Source organism: Psilocybe cubensis, chromosome 3 (genome assembly GCF_017499595.1).
Source record: "Psilocybe cubensis strain MGC-MH-2018 chromosome 3, whole genome shotgun sequence".
Taxonomy (NCBI): domain Eukaryota; kingdom Fungi; phylum Basidiomycota; class Agaricomycetes; order Agaricales; family Agrocybaceae; genus Psilocybe; species Psilocybe cubensis.
Window position 1 is genome coordinate 1146980 of NC_063001.1, and position 22924 is coordinate 1169903.

General features: G+C 49.0%; 6 protein-coding genes across 6 annotated transcripts; all 6 read left to right on the forward strand.

The window, feature by feature from the left end:
• Positions 1–256: 256 nt before the first annotated feature.
• On the forward strand, positions 257–6374 carry JR316_0003146 (C-module-binding factor A; the record flags this gene model as incomplete). The annotated part of the gene is made up of 8 exons (XM_047888927.1): positions 257–824; positions 875–979; positions 1031–1164; positions 1217–1629; positions 1678–2253; positions 2537–2816; positions 2870–5365; positions 5463–6374. 8 exons carry the CDS (start codon positions 257–259, stop codon positions 6372–6374), a joined length of 5484 nt encoding a protein of 1827 aa, XP_047751301.1.
• A 1810-nt stretch (positions 6375–8184) lies between these two features.
• Positions 8185–11932, forward strand: JR316_0003147 (putative MFS-type transporter; the record flags this gene model as incomplete). The annotated part of the gene is made up of 21 exons (XM_047888928.1): positions 8185–8337; positions 8397–8444; positions 8510–8583; positions 8643–8666; positions 8739–8817; positions 8899–8934; positions 9033–9092; positions 9214–9251; positions 9357–9429; positions 9478–9506; positions 9565–9582; positions 9666–9874; positions 9930–10045; positions 10121–10245; positions 10363–10518; positions 10598–10655; positions 10739–10815; positions 10908–10959; positions 11051–11149; positions 11355–11454; positions 11733–11932. 21 exons carry the CDS (start codon positions 8185–8187, stop codon positions 11930–11932), a joined length of 1824 nt encoding a protein of 607 aa, XP_047751302.1.
• Positions 11933–12127: 195 nt separating this feature from the next.
• Positions 12128–14045, forward strand: JR316_0003148 (Glucose-induced degradation protein 4-like protein; the record flags this gene model as incomplete). Its single annotated transcript, XM_047888929.1, has 4 exons — positions 12128–12745; positions 12945–13269; positions 13376–13793; positions 13982–14045. 4 exons carry the CDS (start codon positions 12128–12130, stop codon positions 14043–14045), a joined length of 1425 nt encoding a protein of 474 aa, XP_047751303.1.
• Positions 14046–17433: 3388 nt separating this feature from the next.
• JR316_0003149 (Baeyer-Villiger monooxygenase) lies at positions 17434–18859 on the forward strand (the record flags this gene model as incomplete). Its single annotated transcript, XM_047888930.1, has 5 exons — positions 17434–17543; positions 18075–18135; positions 18198–18236; positions 18296–18310; positions 18392–18859. The coding sequence occupies 5 exons, from the start codon at positions 17434–17436 to the stop codon at positions 18857–18859; spliced, it is 693 nt and encodes a 230-aa protein (XP_047751304.1).
• Positions 18860–19398: 539 nt separating this feature from the next.
• JR316_0003150 (Baeyer-Villiger monooxygenase) lies at positions 19399–20537 on the forward strand (the record flags this gene model as incomplete). Its single annotated transcript, XM_047888931.1, has 4 exons — positions 19399–19680; positions 19783–19915; positions 19976–20028; positions 20166–20537. The coding sequence occupies 4 exons, from the start codon at positions 19399–19401 to the stop codon at positions 20535–20537; spliced, it is 840 nt and encodes a 279-aa protein (XP_047751305.1).
• A 177-nt stretch (positions 20538–20714) lies between these two features.
• On the forward strand, positions 20715–22914 carry JR316_0003151 (bifunctional choline kinase/ethanolamine kinase cki1; the record flags this gene model as incomplete). Its single annotated transcript, XM_047888932.1, has 9 exons — positions 20715–20820; positions 20877–20917; positions 21026–21289; positions 21349–21483; positions 21603–21702; positions 21958–22092; positions 22275–22445; positions 22603–22778; positions 22840–22914. 9 exons carry the CDS (start codon positions 20715–20717, stop codon positions 22912–22914), a joined length of 1203 nt encoding a protein of 400 aa, XP_047751306.1.
• Between the last annotated feature and the right edge of the window lie 10 nt (positions 22915–22924).

Here is a 22924-nt window from a genome sequence, read left to right on the forward strand (position 1 = left end):
GTTATCGGTAACCTCGGGTGGAGAAAATTAACACCCTGAACCAAATTCAATAACTTACCATATAACGTCTCTCCCACGATTAAAAATACAGCGCTTGGTCAAGGCGATCGCCTTATTCCTGTCAGTGCATGATTGTTTGTGTGAGCACAGCAGCCGTCAGAACAAATGGGGATCTAGGATTCTTTGAATCACCTCCAAATCACATCTATCTGTCTTTACTTCTTGACCTCTGCATCTCTCTTGACCACTAACCACCATGCCGACCATGGAGCAGAGAAGACAAAAACTGATGAGAGAAGACAATTCGCTTTTCGCTGGCATCACAACCAACAAGATATCGCCACCATCCACGCCCTGCAAGCCAGCGCCGCTGACTCCCCCATCCTCACACCCTCGACCGAGCTCGTCGAAGTTGACCACTGAGAGTCGCGATCGTGATGATGATCAGGCCCAGGGCCGCGCTCGGGCACTTTCCGAGTCCCATCACAACCCAGGCGACCAAGGCGCACGTGCTACCAATAAAGAACCAGAACCAGCACCTCAACCAGAGTCTGAATCCTCTTCCTTTGGCTTCCCAACCAATGAGAATATGCCTCTGGCGTCGACCAAGGGGTGGACGTTGGATCTTCTGATCGCACGGGCCCCACGCACCTTCCGCCATGCCGATAGAGTGTCAGCCGCCCTGCCAGCCGCCGAGCTTGCGAGGAGGATCGAGGAGTATGAAGAAAGTGGGAGACCGTTGGTCATCGAAGGGTTCCACGAGTTGTCTAGTTGGCCGAAGAAGAAGTTCACTCTGGAGGGCTTCGTCAAAGATGCTGTGGAAGGTGCGCTGTTGTGCTTCGTGCTATGTTCCTTGTATTGATGCTATTTCTAGATACCATCAATGCACGTAATGTGCGTACTTGGACCGATGCGGAGTTGAAGCTGTCAGACTTTATTGAGAAATCGAGGGCTATGCCCCAGTATGCTCAGGAAGGTGGTGCGTAGTCTTTGTGCCTTCGTGCTGGTGCTGGTTCAATGTTTACTCTAGAGACGGAAAGATGGTATGGAAAAGACATGGATTGTCCACCATCATGGGAGGATTGGTTGATAAAAGGGAACGCTGTCCCTGCTTCGCTACACCCGAATGGACCACAGGACAAGTTTCGGTATCGACCCAAATCGGTGCGCCATCATTCATTATTTTTTACCGTCTTTTTGTTGAGACACTGCGTAGGCAGAGGTGCAGACACTTATGTGCTATCTAGGGATAGGCGACACATTCACACCTTGCCACAAAGATCTATGCGCATCCTCAGGACACAACCTCATGTGCTACACAGAGAAAAACGGCTCCTCCTTCTGGTTTATGACAGAAAGCTCCGTCGCTCCCAAGGCATCTCAATATTTCCAAAAATTGAGACATGAACTCGACCATGAAAACCATATTATCACCCTGGAAGAGCTCGCCAATGCCCCTTTCGACGTTTACATCCTCGAACAGAAACTTGGAGACTTGGTCCTAGTCCCACCACGAAGTTGTCATCAAGTTGTAAACGCCGGAGGGATCACTATCAAAACTTCTTGGTCTCGTATGACTTCAAAGGGTCTCAAAACCGCCTATTTTCAAGAACTTCCCATCTATCGCCGGTATGGCTCATTTTAGGCATATGAAGTGGTGAAACTAACTCGAATTAGTGTTTGTCGACCCGAAACGTACAAAGTCAAAAGCACTATTTTCTACAGCATCATACGTGAAGCCGAAGAACTAGCAAAATTAATGGAGGATGCGCACGATACTTCATCTGCAGTGGCAACTACTTCCAAGTCCAAGAAGAACAGTCAAAAATCAAACATTTCTAAGCCCTCCACTCCCGAATCATCTGCAAGTGTGCTCGCCAATGATCTCATGGAGCTGATCTCCGTCGCCGACTGCATCCTGGCGGAAGAATACGACTCCATCAACAAGATCATGCCCCAGATGTTTTCCGGCAACCGGTTCGAGAAAGAGCCCACGGTGATCTGCGATTTCTGTAGATGCGATATCTTCCAAAGTTTCTTCGAGTGCCGGAATTGCGTGGATGGTGGGATCTCGAGCGGCGAGAGGATGCATATATGCGCTGGATGTTATGTCGAGGGAAGGTCATGTGATTGCTCGAACATGCAGCCCATTCAGTACGGCAACTTTCAAGATCTTGTAGATGCGAGGGAGATGGCTGTATCCAAAGTTTCTCAATACGAGAAACTACAAGGTAGAAGTTATAGTCCAAAGCTGTAAGTCCGACTTCGTGTTCTTTTTTCCATAGAAATTTACACTCACACCGATTTGCTCTCCAGAAAACTTATAAATGATTCTGTGCCTGGAGTGTTTCGTGCCGCCTGTTATCTATATCAGAAACGGCTCTCAGCAACGGTGAGCTATCGCTTTCTCTCCGCACATCCGATCAGAACTAATGATTATACAGAAAGACACAAAGGCATGCAGATTGATGTTCGCAGGGAATAAGACTCATGAAGTGCCATTCCACTGGGCATTACACTGCAAAGCGTGCCACAGCAGCAAATGCTTTGCGCATCTTCTCGAGAATTCCAAAATGCATGCTGTTGAGGCCCTTCTCCTGCATACAGGCGACAAGACGCCCAAGCACGAAAAATATCACTCACACCATCTATCGAAATCAGCAAAGTATTACGAAAACCTTCCAGCTTTGGAGGAGAGCCAACGAGAGGGGACTAGACACCCAGGATTTTCGTGGCTGGTGTACAATGCGTTGTCGTATAGCCATTGTACGCCTTTGAATTTGAAGTATGTAAGATTTGGCTGGTACGATAATCAGGTATGTAAAATTTTTGACATAGCGTGTAGCTGAATGATCTCATATCCTGTTAGCTGTTCGAGGAAGAGTCCGAACATGAACTTGCCAGCACCATCGCCAGCACAGATGTAGCACCCTCACCGTCTTCTGAAGAAACACCTTCAGTTCGCCCTACCAGTCTTCAAACTTCTCCAAAGGTTACGATAATCTTGAAACCCAGTTCATCGTCTGCGAAACCCAAATTCCATATAGCATCCACGTCTCTCGAAGCATCCCAGCCTCAGGACAAAGCCGCCATACCTCAGACGCCGAAACCTACTCTATCTCAACCTGTCAGATCTCCCTCAGCCGACAGTGCAGACATTGAAATGGTCGATTCATTCATTCGACCTGTCTCTGTAGATTATGTTTCGTCGGATGATGAACCTCTCATCAAACTCTTGGAACCTGCCAAAAAGAAGCAGAAACTAATGATGATTATTCCTCCTTCACCGAAGAGAATAGCGAGCGGCGGTGGTCGTGCACCTGGTGTTCGAAGGCCTCGACCTGTCGTGCAGTCGACTCGGGACAAAGATGACATCACTAGACGACTTCCACGGATGGGACAAGTTTATGTCCTTGTTCCTCCAGCACCGTATTCTCTCGAACGCAGACCTCCACCTCCACCTCCACCTGTAACAAGTCCTCGACCACCTTCGCCTGCACTCAGCATTCGGTCCGAATCGCCTCTTACCAGCCTTCGGTCTGAATCGCCTCTTACCAGCCTTCGATCTGACTCTCCTCTTTCTGAATTGTCTCGTCGGTCCGAATCTCCTCCACTACTTTCTAGCCGTTCGACATCTCGAAAGATCGTGGAATCTGAGCCCTCCGAAGACGAGATTGAGGACACGGGTGACGAAGCGATGCAGCCTGGACCTTCTACCCTACCGAAATTGGATAAATGCAATAAGCCCACCGCTCCTTATGTTGGTCGCAAACCTTTGATCATGACAGAAGAAAAAACGCGATCAGGGCCGTCTATATCTTCGGTTTTACAAGCAAGAAATACTCAACATCTTTCAACCTCTTTTGCCTCAAAGGACAAGGGCAAGGGTAAGATGCCTGAGCGAAGGAATAACTTTGTGACACCAAAGCTGGCCAATCGTCCTGCACCTTCCAAAGTACCGCCGATCCCTAGAAAAACAAACACTGCTTCATCTTCCGCACCTGCAACAAAAGATGTAATTTCTTCCACAAGAGTAGCTCTGCACATGACAGGAGAGGTTACTCGCCCAAGGCCGCCTGCATCGTTGATACTGAAAAGGAAAAGCAGTAAAGGCGATATCTCTGCTTCAGTTCCGGAATATTCGCATAAAGTGGGTTCCGGAGGGAAATCTTCCACTGGTGCACGTGCCGGACCATTGTCTAAAACCACGAAACGCCAGAAAACCAGTCATTTATCTAATGTGCGGCAACCGGAAGAGGGTATCGGTGCTACTAGGGAGCGAAGTCCTATGCCGTCGTCGCCATCCATTGTCGTGACGCTCCCACAAAGACCAACTGCACTACCCTCTCGCGTATTGTCACCATCGCCGTCTACATCACGACGCAAGTCAGTAAAGTCGCTGAAATCCACACCGACGGCTAAAAAGGATTTGGCTCCACCGTCAACGATGCCCGCCAAAAGTATCAAATCTATTCCTTCGACCACGTCGTCGAGACCGACAAAGCCTTTACCGGTGAAAAGAGAATCGGCACCGTCAGTTGCATTAGACGCTGCTGCTGGATCTTCAAATGCCAAACTTCGCGGACAGACGTTTACAGCGAGGTCTGGACTTGTGGGTCGAGTTGGGAAGGGTCGCTCCGAATCTCAAACAACGGATTTCGATAAAGAAAGAGAAGGCCGATCTACGAATGTCGCACACCAAGTACCTTCAGCTTCGTCGTCCAAGCTGAATACCTCTGGTTCAAGCAAACTGGGAAGCAAGAAACGCCCGCGAACGCGAGCGTCAGAACCGGGTGCGACTTCTGTAGCTGAACAGCCCGGCTCTTCCAAGTTCCTTTCCGTCGAGCAATCTCAGGACAAATCGTCGACGAATATCGATACGACACAAAAGCCCGCGCTAAATAAGTTGCGGTTTAAGAAGACCCCTGCCCCTACTGAGTCGTCAGCCGAGCAGCAGGACAACGAGAGGCTGCAGAAGGAGGATGTTGCTGCTCGGCCTGCGGAGAGGGGGCATCATCATTTTTTAGAAGTAGACGCCGATGTTGACTGCACATCGGCGTCGAATTTGGTGCAGTCTAATAGTGAGGTGCCGCCGTCGTATAATAATACAGACGTTGCGCCTTCGATACCAACTCCAATAACATTATTACCGCCACCGCTTCCACCCCCACTTCCCCTTGAACCTTCATCAGTTGCGCCACCACCAGCGCCGTCGCCGCCGCCGCCGCAGCAGCAGCAGCAGCGTCTCGAAGCCTCATCACAGACACCACAACTACCGATGCTAACAGAAACTAGCCATCAGGCATCGTTATCATGTAACCCTATCAAACCGTCTTGGGAACAAATGATGCAAGACGCTACTCAAGTAATGCTTCATTTTGTGCGTCAATATGCTGTAAGCTCTCAGATCAGTTATATGCCTATCAAATACCTTTTGTTGACATTTTTCCTTCTTTGTTCAGCAAGGATCACCTGGTCCATCAAGTCAATTGATACCTTGTTCAGTGCAGCCGCAGCCTTCCATCGCCACTGCTCCGACAGGATACGTCAATAATCAGCATTTAGCGTTTGCGCCATATGCGCCATATGCGATTGGAGTCCAGCCGCAGGTGCATGGATATGATCATGGATATGGGCATAGGGGTCCTCCTCGCGGACCGCGCAGTTTCTATAGGGGTAGTTATTCGCACAGACATCAGGACGAGCTGAGTGGCGACAGAAGATATGGCAATTCTGATTATACGTACCCCCGCCACTACGACCGCGAAGATCGCCGTTATAATGACTGCTACCAGAGAGCTTCGCGCTTCGATTTTAACTCGAGGGATAGGAGAGGAGGGTTCGATTTCGATTCGAGGGATAGGAGAGGAGAGTATCAGAGGTTTCCGCCGAGGGACAGACGCCATGATAATCAAGGCCGAGCTGGCCATAGGAGTACTCATCACCGCTCTTCTTTCCCCTCCTCTTCGTCGGATAGAAATTACGGATATGAGCGGGGTTCAAGGAGAAGGTCTGAGTACACGTCGTACGGCGGTGATCGAGATATGGACGTGGATAGTGGAAGGCATTACAGCCCAGAACGTGGCGGACATGATCGTGAGCCTCGAGGCGGAGGGCACAATCTGTCGGCTTCCCCGCCCATGGAGGTCGATGGTGTTGTTGACGGTGATGATAGCTCGAATCGCAATCGACAGCGTGATTCGTCAGTGCATCCACCCCATGTGCGTGATGTTGGTGCTTACGGTGGAGGTGGTGACTTTGACGATCGGGTGGACTTCGAGGATTATGATGAGGCTGATGTACGTAATGGTAAAGATGGTAAAGGTGGAGATGACTCGGCACCGGCGCAGCAGCAATCCCCTACTCGCGATTGAAATTGGGGAAACTCCTGCATTTGTTAACGTTGCTGTCAGTGTGTCCGCTGGGACAGCTACCCGGCACAGAAGTGGCGACGAGTACTCGGGGGGATTTTAGCGTCGGTCGAGGTGCAGACGGTTAACACTCAATTTATTCCCCTTTACGAGGTGCTATGGCATCTCCTGGTATGCATACCATTGCGGGTGGTATGGTTATCACCTTATCAATCAAGCTTGAGCATATAGCTTGGGCGTGAAGAACGAAGACTCGCCGATAGATTAAGAACATTTTGGCGGTTGTCTTGTCATTTTGTTTAACTTGCTACCTTGCTGTTTTTGTGCTTTCGACTCGTTTTGGAAATGTTCTTGATTTGTATATGCTTTGCGTTTCTATACCCCCATTCTAACAACAATCTACTCAGAGTAATGCATAGATACTAGTCTTCTTTTATTTTCAATATTCTTTGTACTACTTTGTAGATCTTTATTCTGATAATTATATCGCAGGGAGACAAGTTGTCCGACCCTTAAGTGCTAGGAATCTAAATTTCTATTTTGATACAAAATCTCAGCGCACCTGCGAGGTAATCATCTGCTATTCACCAACTGCGTGGCTACTCGCGAGTTGAGTCAATGGACCAACACCGCGGATTACTGCGGGTGAGGCAATTAATCCGACGTTCTTCAATGTTCCATAGCCTTCAACGTGTCTATTTGGCTGGATAGCTTGAGCCCCATAACCGCTGAGTATCACCCCAGAGGCCGCAGCAATTGCAATTGCGCGGCATGCGAGTTCACGCGTTGTATTTTTGGAATCCTCGATGCCCTTTCCTATCCATCCATCTATTCTTAGATCGGCTATACTGGACAGAAGCACTTGAAACGTTGGCGGAAAGGGCGATCCGGATTGACAATGATTCTGAAAGGGCGCCAATCAACTCATCTCAGGTGTACATATACCCGCAAAGTCCACTTACGGCCAACGCGACCCTAGCGATGATGCTGACTGACGCAATTTGCGGATGCATAACCGTCTGCGACAGGAGCGATTAGATTGGACTGCGCTGTGTTTATGCCAAGGGGCTTGTGGTGTTATTTTTAACATTGCAATTTCTCGTGCGACTTACGAGAGTATGATGTCGATGCCCTCTGCCGGCGGACGAGCATCGCCAAGCTTACAATGATTACAAAGCGGCTGGCGGACTTTGAAAGACGTGTTGAATGACTCACTTTTACCGGAAGCATTTTCCGTGACAAACGCAGGCACAATGTTAAGTATCTGGTGGCTTATAGACACTGATTGAGTTGCATTGAGAGAGAAACCCAAAGCGACCCAGCAGAGCGGCGTTGGGTAGGAAGCCGCAGTGCTGCCGACTTACGGCATGGTTGATTAGGGAGGGGGACTAACCAAGCTGGGCCAGGAACAGACAGCGGCATCTCGGCGATATGAAGTCATTTGGCCCATTGCAACCGGATGTCCCGGATGGATCAACCATGCACTTTCAAAAAAAATGTTGTCAGGACCCAGTAGTACCTTATTTTGGACTCCCGTCCCATGTAATCAAACGGACGCACGCACGCATGTGGGATTAACTCCAACTTGTACATATTTCACTCAGGCCGTTTGTCCTTCCCAGATCCTTGCTTCCTTTTCCCGACGTCACCCGCTACGACCCCTACGACCTCTTCGTCCATTCCGGTGCTGAAAACACTCCTATTCCCTTTCTGAGGATTCAAGACCGACATCTAAACGATATATCTGTATACATTATATACCAAGAGAAAGACATAGACGGGAACAAGTCTCGATATGACATCTGCTCAACCAATGCAGACGGATTCAGTAAACGAAAAGGCCTCGACCCCGACGCCCATACCTCCGGAGGGAGACGAGCCTGTGAAATCATCGACAAAGGCAAAGCCAGGAGCGTCATGGAAAACAGACGAGACGCACGTATTGCCTCATAATAATTTGACCCTGGTGCGTACATGTCTTTACTCTGGGTTTCTTTCTGCACCCTGACGTTCTTCCAATGGCAGGTCTTTTCCGGGCTTATGTGTACGGTGTTTTTGGCTGCCATAGACCAGGTATGTATCCTGCATTTGTTTTTTCTGTGTGCCCCGACGTGTTAATGGCTGCCTTGCGCGTTCAGACCATCGTGGCCACTGCATTGCCAACTATAATCGAGAAGCTAGGTGGTGGAAAACAATACAGCTGGATCGGAACGTGAGTAGTATCTCCCTGAAACCTACCTTATCACTAACAAACTTTCATTCAATCACCAGTGCGTACCTACTAGCCTCTGCCGGGTATGCGGAGTCCCTGTTATTCCCTTTGACGCGTTGTCATACTCATGTAAATCTCTTGTTCTTATCCTGCAGACTTTCACCGCTGTACGGAAAGCTCTCTGATCTTATAGGCAGAAAGCCCGTGCTATATACCTCTATCATCATTTTCTTGGTACGCCCGCGTCCCTTATCGGCGTGCTGCTAATCGTCGGAAGCGACGAACCCTAACTGATCGATCGACGCGTATTTATAGGTTGGCTCAGCGCTATGCGGTGCAGCGCAGAGCATCGTACGTCCGCCACCGTGTCGTTTAGGAGTTTCCCGTTAATCAAAGTTACATTCTTCTCTCTTTTTGCCTTTGCATGGTTTTCGTTTTATGATGTGTAGACGTGGTTGATTGTGGCTAGAGCTGTGCAGGGTATCGGAGGTGGTGGGATTATCCAGTTGGTACGTTCACACTTCTCTGTCATTTTTGCCGTCAATACAGTCTTGGACGGCTTGGTGACCGTTTTTTTCATATTGTTAATCGGGTTGCTGACCTCTGGGCTATTTATGACGATGGGAATAGGTTAATATCACGATTAGCGATATTGTTCCGCTGGCAGAGTGAGTTTTCTTCATTTTTTTCTCCTGTCCCAGTGGATTGGGACCTTGGAAGAATTATTCTTCCTGGTTACTGACGGTGGCGTTTGATTTGGTTTTGTATTTTAGTCGTGGCAAGTATGGAGGGCTTATTGGAGCGACGTGGGGTATTGCGAGTGTTGTTGGGCCGTTGCTTGGAGGAGTGAGTATAGTTCTGCTTTTTGATTTCACTAAATTGACATGAGAATAGGTTTTCACAGACCATGTTTCATGGAGATGGTACATACCCCTTTCTTCCTTCTTGACTGTGACCTTTTCACTCAAGATTTATTAATAGGTGTTTCTTCATCAACCTGTAAGTTAGCTCTTTCGATTTTAGTCTCTTCTCCCCTTAGACCTCGATAAGGAAAACAACTAACCGGATTTGTATAATGCTAGTCCGACCGGAGGCGTCGCTGCCGGCATTCTCTTCTTCTTCCTGAACTTGAATCCGCACCAGGGACGTTCTTTCAGGGAACATGTGGCAGACTTTGACTTTTTGGGTCTGTTCCTGATCGTGGTGGGTATCGTGCTGGTTTTGCTAGGGTTTAATGAGAGTGAGACGTCATGTGGGTTTATTTTTCTCTTTTTTTCTTTTTTTGTGTTCTGTATGGGTGTCTGATGCGTTGTGTTCTCTTTCTTTCTGTTTTCTGGTGGCATTAGGGAACTCGAAGACGACGATTTCGTTCCTGACTGTTGGGTTTGTGCTGTTGTTGTTGGGAGGAGTGAACGAATATTTTACGACCCGATCTCCTATTGTCCCACCGCGATTGTTCAAGGTCAGTTTTTACCACCCTATAACTAAAAAAACGATGAGTATATCTGATCTGGTATTTCGTATACCTTTCGATTAGACACGTACAACAGGGATTATCCTGATCACGACATTCCTACACGCACTCGGATTCTTCTCGGGTGCTTATTATTTACCATTGTATTTCCAAGTTCTCGGCGCGTCGGCTACGCGTGCAGGTGTCGAGTAAGTCTTTGTTCCGCTCATGATCATTCGATCCAGCATTGCGTTAGCGCCGCTGCCGTTATATTATGCGATCCGGAACAGAACAGAAACTGATTACGGGTCGCTTGTACATTTCAGGATGCTGCCGTACTCGCTGGGCTGCGCGGTGCTCTCAGCGTTGTCGGGTGTGTTGGTGTCCAAGACGGGGCGGTATAGACCTGTGATGTGGGTTGCGTTCGCGGTGTTCGCCACGGGGATGGGGTTGATGATTATGCTCGATGCGCAATCTACCACGTGCGTTGCTTTTTATTCGTTGGGTATACGGTGAACATGTTGATTGACGCCTTTGGACTGGGGGTTGTGGAATTTATAGAGCGGAGAAAGTTTTATACCCCCTCGTGGCTGCTGTGGGATTGGGGTGCTTGTTCCAGGTATGCAGTTGGAGACTCTCTCCTGTGTTTATATTTGAATCTATAAACTGGTCGATTGACGCTCGTGACTCTCGCATCTCTAGACGCCGTTGATTGGACTGCAGGCAGCGATGCCGATAAAAGACATGGCGACGAGTACAGCGACATTTGGTTTCATTAGGTACGTGTTTGGTCGACGTCTTGGCGATATGTTGATAGTCGTCTCGCATGGGTTAAAATGATGATTATTGACGTGTTGGTGTCTTTTGTTAGGACCATTGGCGCTACGGTTGGAATTTCGATTGGCCAGGCTATTTACACGAGTGTATGTGCATTTTTTTTAGGAGTGCGACTACGGTTTAGGAGTGCGACTACGGTGAACTTATGACATTTCATTTTTATCTCTATTTTTGTAGTCGTTGAAAAAGAAGTTGGAGGGTATGGGCACGCCTGGCGGCATCGACACGTCGCCTGCGGCGCTTAGCCAGAACGTGCGCAATCTGAAGAATATCCCTGTACGTGTTTTTCATTTCATGTAATTTGTGATGCGATGGATGCGTGTCACACTATTGTCGTTATCGTGATCGTTATTCGGATACATTTTCCGAGTGTTCCGTTGGCGCAGGGAGGCTTCTGAGAGCGCTTATTTAGCGACACATCCGTTTTCCATTCAATTTGTATTTGTGGATTCCGATTTGCTGACTGTTATGCCAATATTAGGATCCCGTGGTGCGGGCATCTGTGATTGACGCCTATGCCAAGTCTATCAGCACGATTTGGCTGGTGATGACACCAATTTTGGGCGCCTGTTTTGTTATGGGTGAGTAAGCGGTTGCTAGTTTTACGTTCCGTTTCTTGGGCGCTTGTGGAAGAGTTGACATTGATAACGTGTCACGAAATTGGATTTGACGATGGAATGATCGGGGGTTTTGATGCTCACGGATCCAATTGAGGAATGGAATGTCAACGGAAACGAGAGTAGACGGGCGTCGGGCATGGAGAAGGGAGGAGGGTATGACTTCATGGCCATGTTTCACTCTTCTCAGGGTTTGTGTTACCGCGGAATGGGAATGGTCGCTGAATGCAACTCTGGGCTAGTTTTGTTTCTTAGGAATTATACGCTTGCGCGGAATATTGTGCGCGCTGGACCGAAGGAGAAGGAGAAGCAGGATGTCGAGAAGGGGGCTGGTGAGAGGGAGAATGACAAGGACACGGATGATGTGACGGTTGGACCGACGACGAGCTCTGGGTCTGCCGGGGAGTCTATGCACAAGGAGAGCAAAGAGGGTGACCGGTGAACGATATATGGGATTAATATAGGATGTGTATTTAGACAGGGATATTAGAATTAATATGGGTGTATTGCGAGCGCCTAGTTGGAAGTATATAATGAGGACGGGAGACGATAAAGGGGCGATTGAGGCAGGCACGTGCGTTTGTATTTGGTAGTGTGGAACCCGGTGCTCTGAGATTGTTGTCCTGTTCCCCACACCATGCCCTCCGAGCAATACGCACAGCACGCCCCTCCCGAGCACGCCCTCCAGCCAACAGACGCCCAGAAGCTCTGCTACGCTTGCCAGAACACCCTCCAGGACCCTGCGGCGTCCCTCTATTGCACCACATGTCGCCCGTCTGCCACCCACCACGACCAGCAGCATCCAGCACAGCTCCCCAGGCGGGCCCAGGAGCACCAGTCTCTGCCTGAACCACATCCAGCAACCCCGTATCGTCCACCAACTCCCCCACCATCCTCTCCATATGCATCAGCAAAGAAAGCCACCTTGTCAACGCTGCAGTGCAGCGGTGTCAGCACTAACATAGCCTCCCCCACATCTCCGAGTCCCTCATCTGTGCATCGATCCCAGCAGAGCCAACACCAGCACCAGTACCAGCAACATTTTGCGGCTGAGACACCGGCAGCGGCAGTCCCACAGCGCTACAATGGAGCTGGTGCGGTCGCGGGGAGCTCCCAGAGCTATCTCGATCCTCTCGTGGATATCACCCGTTTGCGCATCCGGACCCGTGCGCACCATTGTCTGTACCCCGGGGCGATGTTCCAGGGCACCCAGAAGAGCGGCAGGAACAGCTACGACGTCAACGTGACCATCGTGGTACGTCCCATCCCTCTCCCCTCCCCTTTGCCCTTTGCACGCGATCACAGTTCTATGTGATTGTGACTTCTCTCTCTGTGTGTGATATGCGGCTGGTTACTGAATTGTGACCCTTTTCCCTTCTTCTGTGATTTCCTTCAATGGTTGGGTATCGGTTGGTGCGATTTTTTTTTTGGCCGTCGCCATGTTGCCTTTGTAGGACGTCAATTTCGCTGCATCGACACTGTGTGGATACCTCCGAATCCGTGGGCTGACAGACGACTGGCCGGAACTGACAACGTACTTTGACGCTGAGATTATTGGGAACCGGTATGGATTCCTCACTCAAAACTGGGGCGCCTCGCAGCATGAGGATATCGTGCATTGGTCCCGATTCCCTGCATTCAAACATATCAGGCATGAAGCCCAGCGACCGTATATGACGCTCGATGACAGGGACCGCGGAGTCGTGTTTATGCGCTGGAAGGAGCGGTTCCTTGTTCCGGACCATCGCGTGCAGGATATCAACGGTGCTAGCTTTGCAGGTCTGTTGTGAATTTTTTTTTCGCTGTTGTTCATTCAGTTGCACTTTTTATTTTTTTTTTCTGATTTTACAACGGTCTGTTAACGCTGTTGGGATGTGTACAACAGGGTTTTACTATGTATGCGTCGATTTTAACCCACCAGCGACGCCCGCTTCACCGACACCCACCCTCCCTTCCTGCGACTCGGCACTTGACGACAGCGGCAACCTCGACTCGGCGCCGATCCACCACATGCCTGCTATCACACCGGAAGACGAGGAGCTCGCCGCTCACCAGCAACATGCACAGGCGGGCGCGGGGGTAGACATGGGGATGATGGATCTGGACATGGATATGGGGATGGAAGATCTGCAGAATCCGTACAGCACGAGCACGTCGCCGCCGCGCGCGTCGCGGGTTAAGGCTCCTGGACGGTCGAGGTCGAGGCGGGCGTCGAGTGTGAGGAGGCGTGGGCCGTCGTTGGCGCCTGTCAGTCCTGCTGTGGCGACGATGAGTGGGTTTTATTATCATCAGAATTCTGAGCCGTGAGTTTTTGCATTTTTTGTCTTTTCCTGTTCAAATTCCCGTTATTCGCTTTCGTTCTCTATTTGTTTTACTGATTTTGATCGTTCTGTTCTGTTGCTTGCGATATTTTTTTTTTTTTTTGGTGTTCGTTTGGATTGTGGTCTAACTCTGAACATTTTTCTTTCTCTTTTTTTTTTGCTGCGATTAGATATCAGCAATTATCCTTGGCCCACGTTCCAGAATCGACCAGCTCAAGCTTCGAGTTCCGCTGAGATTAGGCGTGGATATGGATGTCGATCTCGATCTCGATTGATGACTTTCGAGCAAGAGGGTCCGAGTTTTGAGTTTGTTCTGGAGTCTCGTCTAGCCTAGCCTTCTCCATGATCTCAAGTCCGAGCTTCAAAGTCGAAAGTCGAAGTCGAAGTTGAAGTCGACGAGTTTATTAGGATAATGTGTACCATCTCTTTTTGTGTTTTCACTTTTTTTTTCTGTTCGTTCCCTCGTTTCACTTTCGTTGTTAAGTTTATTATAAGTTTCGTGCGTGTGCGTGCGTATGTTTGTGGTTTGTGATTGGGTGGTGTGCGTGTGCGTGTGGAGTTTGGCTTTGGCTTTCGAATTTTCGTAGTTTTGTGTGAAGTTTCATTGGGGGCCGGGTTTAGTGTGGTTTTGGTTAGGGTGTTTGGGTGGTGGTTTAATTAGCGTTTTTTTCATTTTTTTTCAGAGGGAAGGTTGAAAAGGAAAGGGCTTGCGCAATGTACTTACGTGTATGTATACCACTGCTCGTATGATTTTTTTGTTTTTCGCATTCGTGTAGCGTTGGGAATTGTGTCGTTCTTTTGTTTTCTCTTTTTCCCTTTTTTTAAGATCAAAATACGGCTATTCATATTGTACTAGTCTTTCTTCTTCTTCGTTCTTCGTTCTTCGCTTTTGCTGTGTCTTTTCTTCCTCCCTCTTCCATTTTAGTTTTGGATCATGTCTCTTTTCTCTGTCTCGTGTGTCTTGTAATCCTATCAATCAATCCACCACTCAAACTTCAAACTTCAAATATTACTCACTCGCCTACTCGTTTTGAAATTTCATGGTTAGTTTTTGGATCGTTTAGACCAAGTGGGGTAAGCGAGGGTAAACTATGGGATGGGATGGATTATGGAAGGGGTTTGAGAATTGACATTGAGATAAAAGATACCGGGTAACTACATAGTTCCTTTGTCACGGTCATGCCTTGGGGACCAGAGACCAGGAAGGAAAAACCAGCAAGCTAGCAAAGCGCGTGGTACGTAGCGCGTGTTACTGTTGGCGTGTCAGTGGGTATTGGCTTGGCATGCGTCTGTGGATTTGTTATGAACTTGTGTTGGTTATGGTTATGTTATTTCCCCGCATTTTGATCGCTTACGGCTTGATTGGGGACTCGGGAGGACGGAAGAGTCACTGGAGATGGGAAGAGAAGTTCGGATTTGGGAATAAGGAATGAGGAACGGGAGGAAGCGAGAGAAAGGCCAAAGTCTGATTTGGTTTTTCTGGTTGTTTCGCGGCTTATTTTTTTTTGGAAATATAGTGTGTGGTTGCATACCTCCATGCTTAGGCGCCTGCCTGCTATAGTGCCAACGAATTAAACATGAATACAGTATATATGAATATGAATTGTGATCCGGGGTTTTACGAGTCGGCTGAATGTATTGCTGTTGATTTTGCAACACTTTGCAGCCTTTGTCTGATGACGGGCTCCGGAGGTTTAAGCTTAATTCTTCAGGCTTCAAGGATGTTACCGAGATACGTGGAGGTTGAGCGTGGGCTGGTATTTATAATTTTGTATCGAAAAGGGTACATACATACGAGTTTTGACCTGGACGTCCGGCTCAAGGCTGTTTGGTTGGCGGAATGGTACTACTTTCCAGTTGCCAGTTGGCAGTGTTCCTGGCACTCACTGGGGCACAACCGCGCACACTTCAACAGCAATTTGACGTTGTGGACTTGCAGCCTACTTACCTGCAGTGTAGTCTAGTGTATTGACTGTCATTCAGCATTGCGTTTGATGATCGCGGTGTTATGCTCTGCTATACCCGCGCATAGCTCCGCGAATACTGACAAAGTTATTAAAGTACACTATCCGGACGGACACGCTGTAGTAGGCTTTTATAGCGTCTGTGCATGTACAGGTGGTACTATAGTACAATTGAATGTACATCCGATAAAATTATTGACGGGTGTACGTGGCGTGTGCTGTGAGGCTATCATGTTGATTGGACCGGCGTGGACGTGATATGGATATGGATTATGGATATGGGAATGGAATGAGATGGAATGGGTTGGGCTTGTTGGGTTTTGTGTTCGATGCGTTGATTTTCAGGGAATCTGCACCCGGGGTGTATCACGTACGTATAGTATGCTATGCGCGCCATGACGTCGGAGCGTGATTGAGATGATAGATGATAGATGACTGATGATGAAGGGTTGGGATTGCTCCCGTATCGCGGCCAAATGCAAGCGACGGCATCGACGAGGAGGGTGGAGTTGCTGTTGAGGAGTGGGCTCGCTGTCTCAAGTTTGTGCTGCATGCGCATTCGAGGGTGGAGGAGTGTGATCTCACCGTTGTCTACCCCGCGCACCGATGCCCTCTCTAGCGCCCCTCTTATGATACACGCGTGTAAGACAGCGTTATTCGTCTTGGAAAAAACCTCCAGATGGCTGAACGGTTTAACATCAACGGTAACGATCGCAGAGCCAATGGGTTATGTCATGCAGACCTCGTAAACAAGGCCCGTGCCAGTGGGTTTTACACACTCACTTTCGCAATGTCGTACGAAAATCATATGGTATTGAAGCCAGACGCTATTTTTGAAGCATCTGCATATCATGAAATTCACGATGCTTCCATGTCCAGGCTATGAATCGCGAGAAATGCGTGTGTTTTATGGTGTGGTTCTTTTTGACAGGGCATGGGACCTGTGTGTGCAGGAATAGTGCGGTTTGGACAGTTAGGCTGTTGGCATATGATATTTTCACGGATGGTGTGGAGGGTAATTGGAGGTGGGAGGTGGGGGTGGGTGTGGTCACTAGGCACTGGCCATCTGCAGAGATGAGATGGAAATGGGAAGAGGAAGATGAAGAGGGAGAATTTGATCCATGGATGATATGTTTATGTGATCATACGCTCGGCGGCCATTGTCTACTCGATGTCCAGTTGATGGACATCGAAAATTGGCTCAGGCTTGTTCAGCCACTGGAAAAATGAAACCTTTTTTTGCGCCTTTTTCATCTTTTGGGGGTGCGTTCGGGGGTATACATATATCTTGAGAGGGGGGTGGGGCTTTGTGATGCCCCTGACTGACACCACCCAACGTTCTTGCGATTTGCACCTCAGGCTCTCTGCATAATTGCGCCCTTTCTGCTTCCGCTGCGCCTTGTCCTTGTCGCTTGCAGGTTTTTTTTTTGGGATAGGGTCAACGCTCGCTTGCTTGGGTGTACTCACACGCACCTGCTTCTTTCTTGTTTCTTGTTTCTTGTTTCTTGCTTGTTCCATAACGCCCCTACCCTTCGCTATCCATCAGGATTTTTGGACGCCCGTAGCGTTTGGGAGTTTTCAGCAGCTTGGCAGTGTTGAGTGAAGAAGTGAAGAATCATCGAGACTAGGTCTTATTCGGATAGGCGACAGCGATGACGATGGCTAGTAGTACCGTTTCCGCGGCAAAAGTAAAAGCAAATGCAACAGGTGGAGGGGAAGGAGATCGTCCAGCGGGAAGTGGCCCGCATGTGGTGATCGTAGGCGCAGGGTGCGTGACCTTTATTTTGCTATATTCTTCGATGCTTCGGAAGTTCCTTCGCGTCCTTCTCATTCGCCTTCTTTTATACCTTCTATCGTTTCCTTCTATCTCGTTACGCATCGGGGCATAACAATTATACCGTTGTATGCAAACGCATGCTGTAATATCTCGCGTGGATGGAATCGTGCAGGCTCGCGCTCAGCGCTCAGGGTCCCGCAGCTGTAGCCCCTGCCCTGCTCTGCGCTGAATGTGCGGACTCAGAGCGCGGGATCCAGTTTTCGCTCCCTTATCATGACCTCATCGCTTTACGCGTACTTCATTTCCTTGCATGCATCTAATTATTTAAAATACTTAACTGATAACTGGACTGGTACTAATCACCTCCTTTTCTCCTCTTTGCATCACGCATCACGCATCATTATTATTCTTTGGGCGCCTGTGATTCGGATATTGGTGCATTGCACATTGCACATATGTATATGTATATGTGTGTATGTATACCTTTTTGTAATGGGTATGGGTATGGGTCTGCTGTTACAGGTTAGCGGGGATCGCAGCTGCTATCGCGCTCAAGACACAATTGGGCTTTGAAAACTTTACGGTGCGTGTCGTGTCTCGTTGAAAGTCAATCGTCGCGTGTGGCTCATTAACTTTTTTTTTCAGATATATGAACGAGGCGATTCTATAGGCGGGACATGGAGAGTACGTGATTTTAACTTTCTTTATCGTCTTTGTATTTATACTGATACTCTTACGGTTAGGATAACACATACCCAGTAAGCATCACACTGCACAACACCTCCCCGACTTGATCTAAACCTACCCAAACAAAAACTAACCCACCATGACACCCATAGGGCTGCGGCTCAGACGTGCCCGCGCACTGGTACTCCCTCTCAAGCGAGCTGAACCCGCACTGGGAGACATTCTTCGCGACGCAGCCCGAGCTGCGCGCGTACTGGGAGCATCTGTGGCATAAACACGATCTTGCGCGGCGCACGGTGTTGAATGCGAATGTGCGCGGGGCGGTGTGGAGGGAGGAGGCGCAGCGGTATGTGGTTGAGGTGGAGGATGTGTCGGGGTATGCGTCGCAGGATGGGGATGGGGGTAAGGGTAAGGGTGGGGACGGGGAGAGGAGGATTAAGAAGGTCGAGGCGCAGGTGGTGTTTTGGGCGATTGGGGGGTTCCAGGCGCCGTTGTATCCTAGTGAGATTGGCGGGAGGGAGGCGTTTAAAGGCAACCTGTTTCATTCTGCGCGTTGGAGGCATGATGTTGTGTTGCATAATAAAAGGGTCGGAGTCATTGGGAATGGGTGTTCTGCGTAAGTCTTTTTTTTTTTGGGATTTTCTGCTTTGGCGTCGGCGACGCGTGCTGAGGGTTTGACTGTGATTGTTAGCGCGCAGCTTATCCCTGAGATCACGAAAGATCCGAGCGTGCATGTTGTTAATTTCTGCAGAACGCCACAGTGGTTTGTTCCGAGGGTTAGTATTGCCATTATCACATCTCCGGCGCTCAGAAAACTGAGAAATTTGAATGGCAGGGAAATTTCCGATATCCAGGGTGGTTGCAATGGATGTTTGCGCATGTACCGTTTTTGTTGCGGTGGTATCGCAATGTCATCATGGCTCGCGTGCGTAAATTTCCTCAAATGTTCGAGGTATTCTTATTGACGCGAGCGCGCGCAAAAAAATGCAGTCGGATTTCCAGTTTTTGATATTCCGGAAGAATAATAGGATGTTGTTGTATATCATAAGAAAGGTACGCGCCGTTCGGCATGTTGTTGGTGTGAGATGAGATGCAGATGCAAGGACGAACGTTGATGGTTCGATTTGGTTTGCAGGCACTCACGGCGTATATTAAGTACATGGCTCCGAAGGAAGAAGTGAAGAATCTAATTCCAAACTATGGCATGTTCCGCGTTTCCTTTTGCTTCTCTTTGACGGTACCGCTGACTTGTGTGTGTGCGTTTGCAGCTCCTGGATGCAAGCGTATTATTGTCGATCCAGGGTACCTCTCGGCGTTGAAGCAGCCGAACGTGAACATTAGATGGGACGCCATCGATCGTATTGTGGAAAAGGGCATTCAGATGAAGTCGGGCGAGTTTGTACCCCTTGATGTGATCATCTTCAGCACTGGCTATTTGACGGTGGGTGTTTTTTGTTCACTCGTCAGAGTGTGGACTGTGTCGTCACAGGGATGCTTAATGTCCGTTCTTCGATGACGACCCCGTGTCAATTGGTATATATAGGATGGTTCAAACCAACTTCAGATCCGAGGGCGGGATGGTGTGACTCTTAGGGAGTACTTTGAAAGCAAGGGAGGGCCGTATGCGTATTTGGGCTCGTGCATCCCTGGGTTCCCGAACCAGTATTTGGTATTGGGTAAGAGCTGAATATGGAGTGTTGCAGACTGCGGACGGGGAAGCTGATTATTTCTTCTAGGACCAAATGTTGCGTCTGGGCACGCATCGGTTATATTCAGCGAAGAAGCTCAGGTGGGTTTTCTTTCGCTCTCACAGTCGCGTGAAGAAAAGGCGTCGCCTTGCGAAAGCCGAAAGCGAGGCAGTGCAGGCGCCTTTTTGGGGGAGGCATGACATAGCTTGAACTGAATTGAATGATTTGGACTGTATAGATCCAGCATGCACTGCAGCTTATCAAGCCGGTGCTGGAGGGCAAGGCCAAGTCGTTCGAGGTGACGGAGGAGGCGACGGTAAAATACAACGAGTGGTTGCAGACGAGGCTGCAGGACTCGGTGTGGACGGACTGCATGTCTTATTACCAGGCAGGGCGCAATAACAAGACACGGATTGTAGCGACGTTCCCGGGCCCTGTGGCGCTGTTTTGGTGGTTTTGCCGCCGGCCGCGGTGGGAGCTGTTCCGGGGAGTAGGAGCGGAGGCATGGGAGCAGGAACAGAAAGTTGGCAGGATCACAAAGGGAGCATTGTTGGCTGTAGTCGTTGCGGCTGCGCTGGGAATAGGATTTGCGGGGTGGACGGGTATTTAGTTTCAAATGTATAGTACTTATGTTTTGTAGAAATAAGTAAGTATTTGAACAAGTAACCCAATTTAGGGCGGAGTTGGATTGACAGGTGGCTGTTGATTTGGCTCTGCGACCTGCTTCAGTGCACAACTCATAGCAGGGCCGCCCAGGCCTTATCCCTCCCTCCATCCACACAACACAATGGCCTCCCACTCACATCCAAACTCTGGTTCCGCCAATCTCGTCGGCGTCCACTATCGCGTAGGCAAGAAAATCGGCGAGGGCTCCTTCGGTGTCATCTTTGAAGGTGCCGCCTCTGTTCTCGGGATTTCCGCCTACCTCGACTGACCCGGTTGCATACAGGAACGAACCTGCTCAACTCCCAGACTGTCGCTATCAAATTTGTTCGTCGTCGCTGTGCTACTGCTCTGCTCTGTCAAGCCCGGAACACTGATTGTCACCCCCCACACACACACTCTCTCTCTCCCCGCATTTCTCAACCTTTTTCACAGGAACCACGCAAGGCAGAGGCGCCTCAGCTCAGAGACGAATGTCGCTCGTACCGTATATTGGCTGGATGTCGTCAGTACCCTCTTCTTCCCCCGCTTCAACCCCCCGCTCACGTACTCCTGTCTTTTTTTTTCTTGAACCACATGCACCTCGCTACGAAACACATGCGATACCCCCCGCCTCGTTCACTACTTATCATTACTGTTAACCTCACCATCATCATCAAACTACATCATGGCGACCCCACCCCACCACCGCCGACCGACGTGCTTCGTAACCGTTGAATGCTTCTAAAACCGCATACCACACAGCCGGGATACCGCAGATATACCATTTCGGACAGGAAGGGCTGCATAATATCCTCGTTATCGACCTGTTGGGCCCGAGCTTGGAGGATTTGTTCGATATGTGCGGGCGCAAGTTCTCGATCAAGACGGTGTGCATGGCTGCGAAGCAGATGGTGCGTTGCATCTCTCTTTCTTTCTTGTGGGCGGTCCGTCGGAGCCCTGACGTTGTGTTTTGTTTTCTTCTTTTTTCTTGTTTGTTGTTGCTTTTGGGATGGTGGGGATGGGGATGTAGCTGTTCAGGGTGCAGACTATCCACGAGAAGAATCTGATTTACAGAGACATCAAGCCTGATAATTTCCTCATCGGTCGTCCCGGGACGAAAGGCGCGAACAGTGAGTTTCTTTAAACGTTATTTTCTCTTTTTCTCTCTTTACACCCGCCCTCCTGCCCCCTTCTTTGATCTGCCTCTCCTCATCCTCCTTGTCCTCATAGCGTCGCGCTAATTGCGCGCTTGCGAGGGAGGGGTCCTTTTCCTTGTCCCTGTCCTTGTTCTCTCATCACATAACATCATATACTCCTTTTATTGCCTGGTTACTGTCGCCGTTACTAGTTACTGATATATTATATTATTTCTAACAATGGAACAGTTATCCATGTTGTTGATTTCGGCATGGCGAAGCAGTTTAGGGATCCGAAGACAAAACAGCATATTCCGTACAGGGAGCGGAAGAGTCTGAGTGGGACGGCGCGGTATATGAGTATTAATACCCATTTGGGACGAGGTGCGTGTGGGCCGCCTGGCTTTTTTTTTTGTTGCCTGTTTTGTCTTTCTGCCATGCAGCGCAGTAGCAGCAGTAGCTGACGATGATGATGCTTTTTTGTATTTGTTGTTCCGTTATCTTTTCGTGGATTATCCAATCGAAATCGACATCGAATCGCCACCGACTTTGAATCGCGAATCTAGAACAATCGCGACGAGACGATTTAGAGGCGCTGGGTCATGTGTTCATGTACTTCCTGCGTGGAAGTTTACCGTGGCAGGGTCTTAAAGCCGCGACGAACAAGCAGAAGTATGAAAAGATTGGGGAAAAGAAGCAGACGACTCCGATCAAAGAGCTCTGTGAGGGCTTCCCTGGTAAGTCTCACCCTTCCTTCCCTTCCCCCCCTGTCAAAAGTGAAAAGTTTGTTGACTTGGTAAAATGAAATGTATGCGTGGCTTTATGGTTTCTTTTTGGTTGACGTTTTGGTTCTTTTTTGATTTGATTTGATTTGGGTTGGGTTGGGTGGTGTAGAGGAGTTTGGGATATACCTCAATTATGTGCGCAAGTTGGGCTTTGAGGAGGCACCGGATTATGATTTCTTGCGAGAGCTATTTACGAAGGTGTTGAGGAGTAATGGGGACGCGGATGATGGGATCTTTGACTGGAACTTGCTCAACGGTGCGTCCTATCTCTTCGCAACCATCTTTGTGCGTGCGCCCGACTGACTTGTGTCCCTTTCCCCTTTCTCCTTTCTACTTTGATACGCAGATGGGAGAGGCTGGGAAGCATCTGTGGTTCGTGCCTTTCTCCTTTATTTCAAATTTTGGAAGAGAAGAGAGATGATTTACATATG